Source organism: Tauraco erythrolophus, chromosome 19 (genome assembly GCF_009769465.1).
Source record: "Tauraco erythrolophus isolate bTauEry1 chromosome 19, bTauEry1.pri, whole genome shotgun sequence".
Taxonomy (NCBI): Eukaryota; Metazoa; Chordata; class Aves; order Musophagiformes; family Musophagidae; genus Tauraco; species Tauraco erythrolophus.
In genome coordinates this window covers 3561922-3576367 of record NC_141483.1, presented here as the reverse complement: position 1 = coordinate 3576367, position 14446 = coordinate 3561922, and the positions used below count along the sequence as shown (strand labels likewise).

The window sequence follows — 14446 nt, the reverse complement described above, 5'->3', positions numbered from 1 at the left end:
TCATCAATACACTGCGCATCCTTTTCCAGACGGCCAACGGAGTGTACTTGATGTGCCACTTGTGCGACAATTAAATCCCTCAAAGAGATGAGGGTGAAAAAAAAAACAAACCCACAAAAAAAAAAAACACCACGAAAAAGAAGGAAGAAGAGCTGCTTTGCTGGAAAAGAAGAACCACCCACCCCCCCCCGAGTGCTCTTCCACAGGGTGGCTCGCTCCCCACTCACTCACCTCCCGCGGCCCCTGCGAGCTTTGGGAGCCGTGCCCCGAGCAAGCGCCCTGCCTGGCGCTCTGCCCTCCAGCTGCCTGGGCTCCCTACCACTGAGATCTCTATTTGTCCAGTGCAGATGGAATCAGCCACCGGGTCCCCGAGGGGATGAAGACGGATGAGAGGCAGACACTGAGCCTGTGCTGTGTTTTCCTCCAGAAACCAAGCAGAAAAGCAGGTGCTGTCTCATTCCCCCCAAACTGAGCAGCAGTAATAACCAGCCAGATCCTTGTATGCACCTTTCCATCAAATGCTTAAAGTTTCCTTAGGAAAAGATTAATTCAAAAACCAGGAACGAAGCCTGAACGACTCTGGAGTGAAGCAGAGGTTAAAGCAAAGCTGCCTGGAGCTGGGGTTTGAGCAGAGCCGCAGGCACGGCTCACCGTGCCAGGTGAGGAGCCGCGCTCCTGGGGTCTCGCTGCACCCCGCGCTGCCCAGCGAGCCGGCCCCCCAGGGGAGGATGGACACTCAGCAGAAGGAAGTTTGAATTAGGATCAATAGAGGACTAACAAAGAACTCTATGTACTGTGTTATACGGGAGGTCAGACTGGAATGGATGATCTAAAAGTCCCTTGTGATCCCGGATCAATGAATGCTGTCTAAAAACATAAACACAGGCTACGCTGCTCTCCTCTCCTCTCTCCTTCATCTCCGCTCACAGTCTTGAAAATTTGGAGACTCAGGGAGTTGGCAGAGCCATGTGGTCCCTTCCCTTCAGCAATAACATCCCTTGGCTTGTGCCCACAACCGTTCCTCTTCCAGATACTGGTCAAATTGCCAGGAGCAGAGACAAAACCTGCACTGCTGTGATGCTGGCACTGCCCACACAGCAGCTCACAGCGGGGCCAAGGACCCTCTTCTGCCCAGCACACGAGAGACCGTGCCTGGTCCAGCCTGTTCCTGAACTTCTGGCAAAGGGTAGGAGCAGAATACTATCAGACAGGCTACAGCCCCCTTGCTCCTACAAATATGGAACTTAAATATATAGGAAAGCTTTCAAGAAAATAATAGACTGGAGCATTGTGAACCGCAATCTATCCTGGCTTAAAAATGCTATAGAATATTTTGCAGCATGAAGATTGCAAAGACATCAAAATATTGGAACGATGAGTTTTGCATGTTTTGGTTAAAGCAAAAAACCCGCAGGCTTCAGGAGCTCATTCCTGGTGCTGAGAAAGGCGTTTCCCGGGCACAGCTGCCTGCTACTGACATTTTCCGTACTGCTGTCAAACAGCCAGCGCAGACCACCCTGAGAAAGCACCCTTGGCCAGCCCAGCACAGTGAGGTCCCCTCGTTGGACCAAGACAATGACCAGATTACAGAACTTGATCTCCGTCCTTGTGTTCAGCAAGGCGAAGGGGACACAGACTGTTCCCTCTGCTCGCCCACCCTTTTGGCCAATTCACAACTACTGCTCCTCTGTCACACTCATTATCTGAAAAATCCCAGGATAAGGTGGCTCACAGGGGTCCCAAAACACATGGAGGAACTGATGAACACGGGCTTTGCACAGTTTACATATCAGTAAACAGCCACAACATCCCAAACTCCCCTAAACCGGAGGCAGTGGTAGACGTGGGACATGTACTCAGGTTTCCTGATGTGATAATGTTGGGTCAAAACCATCCCTTCTCCCCTTGTTCCTAACAAACCTGAAAAGTAAATCCCTGTCCTTCTACATTACAAGAATTTTTAGCCACTCTATCAGTTGCACCAAAGTTATGCCCATTACAGCTTCGGTTGCCGTTTCTGTAACCTCTGGCGGTTGCCCACATGGGGTTTTAGGCTCGGTGCAGCTTTGCTGGTGAAAGTAACAGCCCCAGTGGGCTGGGAAGGTGCCAGAGGGGGAGCACTACATCTCACCTTGGCATCCTGCTTGGTGACGAAGTCCACAAACCCAAAGCCCCGGTGTGATCCCGTTCCTGCCATTTTCTTGGGCAGCCGGACGGTCTTCAGCTCTCCAAAGGTGCTGTGGATTAGAGAGGAAAAAGCAAAGACACTGTGAGATCAACGGAAGAACCATCATTTTATCACAAACCACAGCACTACCAGTTGCAGACCCACGTTGTAGATCAGCCAGCGCTGAGGACTAAGGTGAGCCGTGTCCTGCGCCCACTCTGCCTCCCTGTAAACCCCATGTCCAAAGCACCTAGTAACAGTGGAAAACTCAGCTTGGATTTCAAGGGTCATCCTTTCCGGTTGCAAACCTTAACAAAGCAAAAAACTCCTTTAACGTAAGCGCTACGCTTCTCCTCCCTTTAGGAGATCTGCAGAAACTGAGGACTTAGCCTGCATGTCATGCCCTGTTCAGGGCAGGCAAAGAGTGTCTCCAGGTTACCAGGAGGCAAGGCTGCTCCAAAGTGTTATTGGAATAAATTGATTTGCACCTCTGAAGCGGGGCTGGAACGCACAGGACAGGGGCATGAGTCAGAGCACGGCCCCATGGGGACCTATTCTCTTTCCAGAATAGCTGCTCCATCCCCAGAGCCTGCTGCAGGCACAGCGTCCGCAAAGGCGTCATCCCGCTGCTCCGCAGACGCTGGGCAGCATTTTTAAGACCGGATTTCCGCACTCGAACACTTCACTTGGGTACCTGCAGCTCCCATCCTGCAGCCAGCCACCCAGCCTCCTTCGTGGGCTGGAATAAAGTGGTTTTCTTGAAGCTGCTGAATGGATAAAGGGAATGGGGTGAATTCAGCAAACCCGAGTCCTGCACAACAACTCCCAGATCCAGCAGTGTTTAAGACAAGTTTTGGAGTGCCAACGGGACAGAAAGTCAGGAATGGGGAGAAAAAGGGGTTCCTGTTTAGCCAGAGGGTGTGGGGGAGGGCTGGCACCATCCACGCTCGGCCACGGCCCAGCGGAAACCTTGTCACGGCATGCCTGGCCCCGGAGAAGGAACTTGTCACTTGAGCACCAAAGCACACAGCCATCCCGCCAGCCTGGACCTTGTCCAAAAAGCCTGAAAACAGACCCAAAGGCAGCGCTCGCCGGACACCCCTCTCCGGTGCCGTCCCCTGGAGAAATTCCAGGACAAAGCCACCGCTTTCTCCGCATCCGAGCTCCCGCTTCCCCTTCTCCTCCCCTCCCCTTACGCCCATTTATCAAACACATATGCACAAACTGCAGGCGATAAATATTTAATGTGGACCGGCTCTGAATAGACGGGTGATTTTATTTGAAAATCCACGGACACGTGCGCATACACAAAAGGAGCCTGGGATGCAGCGGTGCCAAAGAGCACCTGGGAATAAACACAGTAAAGGCCATAAACGCTCTCGTGAAATGATATAAGCTAAATCCTGGGAGTTAACCTGGTGCACTGGCAGCATGACCAGGCATTCATCTACCCAATTTCCTTCGGCAACGTGGTGTGTAAATGTACCATTATGAAGCCTCAAAATGAATCCGCACGTCTCCTCCTCGGCGCTTTCCCTCCCTCTTCTCTCTCCTGCTCCCTTCGAGCTGGCGTTAACGCAAACAAACAAACAAAAAGCGGAGCGGCCATGGCTGGCGGCGGTGCCAGGCTCTGGGAGCAGCGGGAGCGTCATGTGGGTCCCCGCAGCAGGAGGGGGTGCGGGTGTCGGGAGCTCTGCAAGTGGCTCCTCTCGCTCGCAGGATCCTTGTGGGATCTCAAAGGCCCCAGTTGGGTTATGGGAGAGGTAAGGAGAGAGCTCTTGGCCCAAGGAGATGACCAGTGAGCTCGGAAAGACAGCCGGTGGGTGGCACGGGCAGGGGAGCGCTCGCTCCCATCTATCGCTCCGTGGAAAACATCACGTGGGGGAGCAGAATATCGGCCAAAGGAATATGAGCGGAATATTTGCTAAAGGGGAGGAGGCAGGATGGGCAAGAAGGTGCCCAGCAGGAGCTATGGATGGAGCTACGTGCCCATGGCTATGGACCCCGTGGCTCAGGGTCCCGGGGGAAGCCGTGGTGATGCCCCTCCAGGCTGGGCAGAGGCGGGAGCAGCTGCTTCTTCCTTCCTCCCCAGCTCGGAGCAGCCTGAGCCGCCCACGCCGGGAGCTGCAGGGAGGCGGTGAGGACCCGATCCAGAGCAGGGCTGGCCACCAGCATCTCCTTGGGCAGAGGGTTGGGGGGAGGAAGGACAGCGGTACTCAGCAGGGGCTCCCAGGGAGACGGCTCCGCCGGAGGAAGCTGCGGCGCAGATCTCGGTGGGGAGCAGGCAAAGCAGAGGGGTGAGGAAAGCCGAGGGGCACGGGAGAGCCTGGGCTGACCCCACCGGGGCTGCGGAGTAGAAACCCCCCCCACACCCCCACTGCGGTGCTAATTAGAAACCACAACACAGCAATTACCATCCCGGGAGCTGCGAATGAAGTGGAGAGCTCGGGCCTTTAATGTTCTCCTCTCCAGCGCCAGGCAGAGACTCACACCTTTCTTTTCCAATTATTTCCTCCGGATTTGGGGAGAGAGAGGCAGAGGCGGAGGGAACCCAATTACCCCCCGCAGTGCCAGGCTCCCGGTACCCAGGGAAGCCAAGTGCCGCTGTGTTTGTTCCCAAGCTGGTTCCATCGATGCTGCAGCCTCCCAGCTCCAGGACATGCATGCATGGATTGTGCCACGGCTGCCATGGGCAAAGGCACGGGAGGAAGGAAAAGGGATGCAGCTCATCGCCCAGGCGAAACCCGAGCAAAATGACAGGGGAAGGAAGGAAGTGGCTTTTATACAGAGCCGCAGCTCGGCCATCAGATCCCACCAAACGGCTTTAAAACACGGGATTCCCTGGGGTGGGGATGGCAACCCAGACCTGGTGTCGTGGCCACCTCCTTCCCCCTCCAGCACAGAGCTCTGACGGGCACAAATAGCGTGAAAACACAACACACACGCCAGGGGTGAGGTTCCTCTTGGAGCTGTCGCTTCTCTTCCTCTCTCCGTGGCAAACTGGACAGAGCCCAGAAAGCTCTGGCACCAAACCCCGCTGCCGCTGCGGAGCACAGCACCGTGCCAAGCTCCTCATCCCAGCCACGATGGTTTACGGGGAAGTCCCTGGAGTCACCATGAGCACGAAACCTGAGCGGTTTCTGCGTTCATACCCACTGGCACCCACGTCTGCTCCGAGTGCTCCTGAGCCCCTGTGCCAGGACTCGGCCACAGCCCAAGCGCTGAAGGACTGGGTGGCTGTCGGAGCAAAAAGTCTTTTCCTTCTTGAGACACGACTCGTTTGCAGTCAGCCTGGCTTGACTTTGCAGAAGGCTGTAACCTCCTTTCTGGTGAATCCTGGCCCCGCCAGACCCGGGGCTGGATTTCTGGCAGGGCATCCCCCCGGTTCTTGGTGGCACCGCACCGGGCTGCAGTGTCATCCGCAATGAGTGCAGCCAAAGTCTGCGGCAAAAAGACATGCCCCATGCCATGGGGGTTCCCCATGGAGCTGCTCATGATTAATACCAGCAGTTTTGGGGATGGAGGCAAAAGCGAAGAGCAACAACTTTGCCACGGAGGTTTGCAAAGCCCCCAGCGACCCGCTGTGCACGCGGCTGCTCCATCGCATCCCAGTTTCCTTCCCTGCGTATTCCAGAACAGTGCCCGAATGGCAGTCCTCTGGAATCCGAGTGGGAGTCAGGACCCAAGGGGAGGGCAGAGCCCAGGGAAGCATGGGTGAATGTGGCTCTCCCAGCCTGGCTCTGCCTGTGCTCCCCCCGTGCCGCCAGCAGCTTGCCAGCCAGCTTGGCAGAACGCGTCCTCATGCCTGTGCTCACTCTCCCAGGTTTGGCGTGTTTTCACCCCGCTGGCTGGAAGGGACGACAGCTCCAAACAAACGCTGCAACTAGGCTATTTCCTAAAGGAGAACCTTCGTTTCGTGCTGATCCAGACTGACAAAGGCAGAGGGGAAACCAGTAAAAGCCCATACTGGTCCTGGCTGCACAACCATCGACGCGGCTGTGGAATAGAGACAGCCACAGCCTTTCCCCGGCCAAGCCACCGGTCTCAAGCTCAGCAGAAACACATGATGTTCCCAGAGATGCCAGAAGGGATGTCCCCTCCCTCCCACCCATGAGGGATCCAGCACTTCTAGATGGCATTCCTGAGTACCAGCCACTCTCCTGCTGCTCTGGCAGCTCTCCCAGTGGTGCTGCAGCCGTCCCCTCACTTCCCTGGCCGAACAGAGAGGGAAGGGAAGTAGATTTCTCCTCCATGCTCTAAGATGTATGCTGCAAGCTGGCTGCAGGTCAGAGGAACATCGCTCCTTGGGATTGTAATTATATCCTTCTGGCACAGGCCAGCTGGGAGGCAAGTCCTTTGCCTGCTAATTATAGGACATGATATTGCTATTAAACAGCGCACGCTCCAGCTCGGTAGACAACGCGCTGCTCACTTGGCTTTGCCTGTTTACTAGAAGGTCCTTGCGCATCCTCCATCGACACGGAGGGCAGAGGAGGACAGGGATACAGGTGGTATCCAGAAACCCTCTTCCCTCCTCCGCCAGCACGACACACAGAGTCCCACCCTGCAGCTCCCTCCCCTTCCATCACTGCTCTCCTGCTGCGGGCACAGCCTCGAACTCACTGCAACATCGCCAGGCACGTGGTGCCTGCACCATCCCCTGCCGCTGACTCCATCACCTCTTTTCACAGCTCCTCTTCTCCCATCGGGTTTTGGTTGAATTCCTGCCCTCTGCTTCCGAGTCTCTCCACAACCTCACTCAGTCCCCCATGTCTAGGTCTGGCCCCACCGCTGCCCCGGGCAGTCATGATGCCTGTTTGTACATCCTTGTTCATGGGACAGGTTTCTAAAGATGAGGCTGAACTTTATTCCAGCTGGGAAGCATTCCCTCCATCTCATCCCCTTCCCCATCTCAAACAGGAGCACTCAAACTGCAAGCTCCGTGGGACAGGCCAAGACTTGTTCAGCCCTAATCACTATTTTCAAGTTTCCAACACAAAGATGTGCTCATCATGCTTGATTTTGGTGCGCTCTCAGCTACGAGCTGATCAAGGAGTCGTTGGTTGCCAAGTTGTGTAGGTGAGAGCACAACCGATACCGTGAATCCATGCACGTGGTTGGAAAGACCAACCGCTGCCCACTGCCAGAAGGGCAGACCTCCTCACAAAACAAGAAGTATCACCCTTGGGTTTCTCCAGACATGTACAGTTGTCCCACAGCACGGGGCACTCCTAAACCCCTCTCTGGTTTACATTCCTTCAAGAAAAACAAACTAGTAACCACCATGTTGGAAAGTTGGTCATGAAAACCTCTAGCAAGGTCACCAGCCTCCTCGTGGGTTGCCATCTACTACTGCCACCGCCTTCTCTCCTCTCCTCTTGCTGCCTTCTCATCCCCAAGCCCTGACGTTGCCCAAATCTCTCTTGTGACCACCGGTAGCCCAAGGATGAAGCCCAAGGAAATGAGCCGGGTGGCGTAATTGCTCATCAGAACCGGCTCTGGGCAAGGGACGACGAACCCAAAAGAGACAGAAGTCCTTCCCTTCCTTCCCTTGCTGCTCAGCCTCTTCCCCAGCAGCCAGCTGCAGCCACACGTCAGCCCAGCCGAATTCATAGAATCATAGAATGGTTTGGGTTGGAAGGGACGTCAAAGATCATCTGGTTCCAACCCCCCTGCCATGGGCAGGGAAATCCTCCACTACACCAGGTTGCCCAAAGCCTCATCCAACCTGGCCTTGAACACCTCCAGGGATGGGGCATCCACAACTTCTCTGGGCAACCTGTTCCAGTACCTCACCACCCTCAATGTAAAGGATTTCTTTCTTATATCTAACCTAAATCTGCCCTCTTTCAGTTTAAATCCGTTGCCCCTTGTCCTATCACTACACACCCTTGTAAAAAGTCCCTCTCCAGCTTTCCTGTAGGCCCCCTTTAGGTACTGAAAAGCTGCTATAAGATCACCCCGGAGCCTCCTCTTCTCCAGGCTGAAATTCCCTCAATTGCTTTGCAATGGTCGTTTTCATTTTACTATTTTTCCCCCCCTCACCCCCAAACAGGACCTTCCCTCCCCCAACAAATTACCTCCCCGCCGGTCTCTGCTCCTGCGCCGATGTGCTGATTATTGGGGGGGGTGTGGGGGGAAATAATAATGGGCCTTTTTCTTTCTTCCTCCTTTAGGAACGCGGGACCCTGGCAAATGGTTTTGCCCCTGGGCTGAGCCGTGGCCAGTTCCACCCCCTGCATGAGAGAGTTAATGAAATACGCAGCGGAAGGTCCCTCCCGCCTCCCGCTCCAGGACTTCGGCTGACTCCAGTACGGCTAATCCCATTACAAGAAAATAACGTGGATAATTCAAGCTAATGAAATCGTTACAAGAATGTGGACAGCCAGGGGTGGACATTCAGAGCCAATTTAACACTCCTTGGTGTTGTTATCCCCAGCACAGGAAATAACTGAAAGGAGGAAGGGAAAGGAGAGAGGGAGGAAAAAAGCCCTCCTCTCTTGTTAGCTTAAATCCTGTTAGAGAGTTCAGGAATTAATCTGCCACCTATCTCCCCTATTACCGTTATCATCATCATCATCATCATCATCAATAACGTCTCCTCGGTAACCTCGGAAAATTAGCAAACGAAGGCGCAGGAGGGCAAGGCAGGAGCCGATGGGTGGAAGGGCTTCGGAGCAGAGCAGGTGTCCTGGTGGACCCCCAGCCCACGGCTGCACGGACAAAGCCACGTGGAAAAGCGGGTCCTCGCCTGCGCCGGCCCCGCTGCGAAGCTGATCCTTCATTCCCGCAGCAGCTCCTCACCTGCACCGGACAGCGCTGCTGGATAATCAAACCACCTTCAAAACCCCTACGGAAAGCCGGTGGCAGGCAGGGGGAGGACAGCCACGTCTGCACCTTTTTCTTTACTACATGGATCATCACTTTTTTTCCAGTTTCCTCTCCTCTTTGCCCAGGAGCATCGTCTTTGTTTGGAGGCCTCTCGATCTGCTGCCGCAGCAAAACCAGGTTTTGCTTTGTGCAATTCCTGTTCTTCAGCGCCAGCCTCGTGCTGCCGGGAGAAGTGCTGCTGTCTTCTCCGAGCGATTCCAAACCATGGACCCCTTTCCTGAGGCCAGATTTTCGGGGGAGACCCGGCCGTGCCGCATACAGAGCCTGTCGTGGCAGGTCTGACGCCAGGCTCCCTCCCGGCCAGGCGTGCCAAGGGAAGCCACCGCCTTTCACCATGGATCGCTCTTTTTGGCACTGAGCCTTTCCAGGTCGTGCCATGCTCGTGGCCACAGTGGGCTACACCTCCTCCACACCACCCGAATGGAACCCTGTCTGCTCGGGTCGGAGTGGTGGGAAGCCTCATCACGACAAGATTTCAGAGTTGTTCCCACCTGTATCCTCGGCTCACGTGGGATCACGAGTGTTCCAACGTCTCCTGCGTTGCCAGCTGGATACGGGCGATTCCCACTCGTCCCTCTCCCGCAGGGCTGGGTGATGGCAGGATGGGGTCACGCATGCTCCAAAGGCAGCGGCGTTCCCGGGTGCTGCCGTCTCATCCCAGACAGTACAAAGCTTCATACTCCCCCCAAAACACCTGCAACTTATTCCCTGGAAGCTTTAATGAACTGCTTGAGAGAGTGGTAAAAGCAAAGGAAGGAGACTCCCAACTCTCCAAGAAACACCACGAGACAGGGGTCTCTCTGAAACAAGGCTTCTCATGGGGAGCATCCTACATCCACAAAAATCAGGAATGACATTTTCAAACCAGGAGGTTCTCTGGGATCAGTGATGACCATCAGGTCCTGACGAGGCAGGACCGAGCACCAAGAGATGCTTCAGCCCTTGAGCTGCTGAGAGGGAGCTCAACAGCCAGCAGTGATGCTGGGGAACAACGGGGGGGACCTCAGGGGCCTCTTCAGTCTCTGCTCCCCCGTACGGGTGGCCCTGTGATGCTGCACCTCTCCCATTTTTCCAGCTCGCTGCCTGCAAAGCCACGGCTGCCGTCTACCGACCTCATACAGACACGTACAACACTTTGATCAATCCACAAAGGCAGCAAGTGGACTCGGGATTTAAAAAAAAAGGCAGCACAACATGAACATGAGCATCTTTAGTACGAGAGGGAAAGCAGGAGCCCCACAGTAGAAGCAGCAGAAAAGCTGGAAGTCCTGCAAAAGGGTGACCTGGCCTGGCAAGGCAGAGAAATCACCGAGGCGCTTCTCTTTGATGGGACATCGAGGCCAGAGAAAGGTGCACAAGAAACACTTTGCTCTGTGGACCATGGAGATGGGACATGTGGTGTCCAGCCCGGGTGGCCGTCCCCCCCCTGTCCCATATGGAGACTCTCTGATGTCTCGTAGAGACGAATTTTCCACCTTTCTGCCCCTGCAGCACAAATAACACCCTTCTCCTTTTCTCAGGCTTTATTTCCACCAGACTCGTAGGAAACCTACACCAGCCCCGTTCCCACCTCGCGCCCCCCCCCGATTCGGCCGCAAGCAACCAACGCTTTCCAAAAGCAGCCCTGACTGCGACAGGTGAGAGGGGAGCGGGATGAGCCCGCCGGGATGTGCCCGGCCCCGTTCGATGTCTCCGGGATGCTCTTGCACCAACACGTCTAATTACACCCAGCCGGCGCTTTCGGCACCACCTGCCACAGCAACTGTTTATCTTGCTGAGGACTTAAAGAGCATCGTTTGCTCGGAAGGAAGGAACGCCAATTAGCATGTTGCCAGCTCGGCACAGAGACCCTCTTCGCTTTATCTCCACCGTGGCTGCTCAGCAGAGGACCCTTTGGTGCTCATTCCCTCCCACCGCTCCCCCAGCACCTCTTCAGCTCCTCCAGTTGGAAATAGACGGCTGTGCTTTCTCCCAGAAAAGACCCAAAAGCAGAGGCGGTGGGTTTGGAAGGGACATTGGTGACAAGCCAGCCCAAGCTGCCAAATTTGCTTGTCCCAGATGTTGAGAGGCAGCGGGGCAGCGCCGTGCTTGAAGGAGCAGAGCCCGAAGAGGCAGGCACTGCGCCCGTGGCAGAACAAAGTGATGCTTTGCCACAAATACATGCCAAAAAAATCATCCTGAGACACAGTGGCCAAGGAGACATGGTCTGGGAGAGGAGAGGAGCCTGCAAGGCTCCCCACGTCCCCATCCCCAGGCCACGCTCCCAGATTTCCCTCTCCAGCCACCGCACTGGCCTGGCACATCTGCCCCAGCCCAGCCTTGCGGCTCAGTCCTCGCTGTGCTCAGCCCTCACCCACCTCTGCTCCTTTGTCCCCATCATCCTGCTGCTTCAGGGTTCCTCTGTCCCAGCTCAAGGCTTCACCAGGACTCTCCTTCTCTCCTCCCTGCAAGACCTTGTCTCCTACCCCTCCTTGTCAGCTTGGTGCCCATCTTTCACCAGGGACCCCCAGCTGACTCGTTTATCCATGCTGTTGACTTAAGTTTCACTGTGATGTCTCCCTGACATGCCCCCCATACTCCCCAGAACAATGGCAGTGCTGGTCCCAACTCCAGCGAGCAGCAGAAGTCCACGAGATCCACCTGGAAACCAGCCCTGGGGAAGCTGATCCGGCTTTTGGATTTCCACGGCTTCTGCATGCGGAAAACTAAACAAAGTTGAGCTCTTCTGGGATTTACTGAATTTCGGCACAGATCTCCAAAAGTTATTTAGATACTCAACACCACAAATACTGCTGGTGCCAGAGAGGATGCAGACAGAGATGTGCTTCTTCCAAGGAGCTGTGAATTTACCCACAAGACTCCTGCTAATGTTAAGTCCCATTTTTTCGTGGCCGGCTCGGTCAGCAGCAGCCTCCCTCGGAGCTCGCAGGGAAGCAGCATCAGGAAGGCGACAGCTTTGGCCCCAGACCAACAGGCAGCCCCGGGACCTTCCCCCTCCTCGAGATGCCAGACCCCCAGGCAGCGGCTGCTTCCCCGTCGCTCGAACGGCTTGTTTAAAAACGTAGCGAAACGCTTTACCCCTTCTCGATTTATTTTCCTTAACAGTTGCTTATGAGGGACCTTATCAAAAGCTTTCTGAAATTCCAAGTAAATTAGTCATTAGGCAGGTTTTCAGAACAGTAATTAGGCCACTCCATGCCCCTGATGTATTATTTACCTGAGAAGATATACATAATTAGGGCTCTTCTTTATAACTGGTATTACACGCACTAAATTCTACTCCAGTCTATCGTGTAATTACGCAATTAGGCTGCATGCTAAACAGAAAGAAACCAATTCTGAAAACCAAGCAAAAAAGGAAAAAAAAAAACCAACAAAAACCAACAAACCCCACAACAAAAAACCAACAGTAATTATTATTTTTTAAATCCTCCATCACCAGCACAGCGGCAGGTCTTAAAATTTTAATATCCCTCCAGTGAAGCCATTTTTAAACAGGTGCCGCAACCAGGTTCGGGTTCTTAATTTTGCCGCGTTTAATCCTACTTTGCGAGGTTTAACGGCGTGCCAGAGATCCAGTTCCTTAAAGAGATTTGCTTTAAAGGCTCACGTTAAAAGGGGCTTTTCCCTTCCCTGGCCGGCGCAGATTTGCCACGCCGGTGGAAGCGGCACGGCGCTGTCTCCCGGCCTCCCTCCGCCGCTCCGCGGCCCCCGGCTCCTCCCAAACGATGATTATTTTCCAAGGGCTTCCCAGCTGGCAGAGCCAGACAGGTACAGCTGCTATGGTACGACTGTCACAGTAATTTAGCCCGACGGAACTGGTTCCCACACCCGAATTTAACGTGGCAAAAAGGAAGATGGGGAGCGGCGGGATGAGCGTCAGCCCGCGGGCACCTGCGGCAGGAGATGCTCGAAGTGCAGAAAACCACCCGGCAGCCTCCGCACGCCTTTCGGCCGGAGGGAGGGAGTCGGTCCCTCCTGATTTGTCCCCATCTTTCTCCTGGTCTGACTGCCAAGCGAGATCCCGGCTCCTCCACAAGTCCCTTCCTACCTGCGTGCAGGGTGGTCGGCGAGCAAAGTCGCATCCGTCCTGCTTTTGTTTCCTGGTGCTCGCTGGCGGAGGAGCACGTGTTTAAGAGTTGTAGAACACTGGAACAGGTTGCCCAGAGAGGTGGTGGATGCTCCATCCCTGGAGACGTTCAAGGCCCGGTTGGATGAGGCCCTGAGGAACCTGATCTAGTTGGAGATATCCCTGTTCCTTGCAGGGGGGTTGGACTAGATGACCTTTGAAGGTCCCTTCCAGCCCTAACGATTCTATGATTCTATGTGTCATCGGGTCTAACATAGGGTGGGGAGGTTGTTTTTTTCCCAATCTACCTCTTGTTATACATCTATTTTAGAGCTGGTGAGACCAAAGAAAAACGTTCAGGACTCAGCGAGGATGCTGACATCTCCCAGAGAAGGCACCTGCGTATTATCCACATTTATTTTCATGCTTTAAGGACTCTGATGATTCATTATTTAGTTAAAGCACGAACACATTTCCTTCCAAAACTTTACATCCCCACACTCAAAACTTCCAAGCCAGTTCCCAAGGCACAGAAGAAGGCGCAGAGGTGGCTCAGGGAATGCCATAGGCTTTAGGAAGCCCCAGGTTGAGACAGCACTGTAGGACTTGCACTGAATTCTGCATGAGAGCTGGGGGCTGAGTCGTCTGATGGTCCCAGAGCGCGTGAGCTGGTGACTCAGAGGACTTAAAGGTAACTGCTGATGGACACGTGTGACTCAAGAAGTCATTACAAAACAGCAGAGAGGTAGGAAAACCCACTCTAATATTGTTCATGTTTTGCTGCTGCTTCTCTCCTCTTTTGCCATCTGACAGAGGGGTGAGTTCTGCTCCCAGCCCTGGGCACTGCAGGGCTCTTCTCCCTCTGCCGCTGCATGCCAACCCCACCAACACTCCACCTGGGCTCTGGCCACACTCAAGTTCTGTGATTTCACCTAACCAGCAGCTTGCTTCTTGATGCTACTGTAATTACTTTTTTTTGTTTTTTTCTGAGGGAGACCAAAGACATTCAAGTACAGTGGAGAAAGGACCAGCTCTACCAGGACAACTGAAAGAGGACTTCTCTTGAGCCTTCCCCAGCCTTCCATCACATCCATCTCCAAGGACCACACCAGGACCAAACCACAGCTTCTGATACCCCCTCCTACAGTGTCTCTCACTGAGATGTATGAACAACCAGAGTTGTGACCCCTATATCCCAAACCTCACGAAATCTCAATCCTTGCACGGACTTCAACGAGAGCCTCCAACACTCGCAAAGCCTTCTGCAGAGCTCATGCTCATAAGCCACAATTCTCCTCGCACGCAGCACCTTGCAGGAC

At 54.4% G+C, this 14446-nt stretch overlaps 1 protein-coding gene across 1 annotated transcript in view; it reads right to left on the bottom strand.

Moving 5' to 3' along the window:
• The window catches only part of RBM19 (RNA binding motif protein 19), a 72494-nt gene that overhangs the window by 21502 nt on the left and 36546 nt on the right, over positions 1-14446 (bottom strand). The window contains exon 22 of the mRNA XM_086623360.1: positions 2132-2237. Within this exon, the coding sequence (XP_086479486.1) occupies positions 2132-2237 (106 nt within the window). The remainder of the gene's footprint in view (positions 1-2131; positions 2238-14446) is intronic.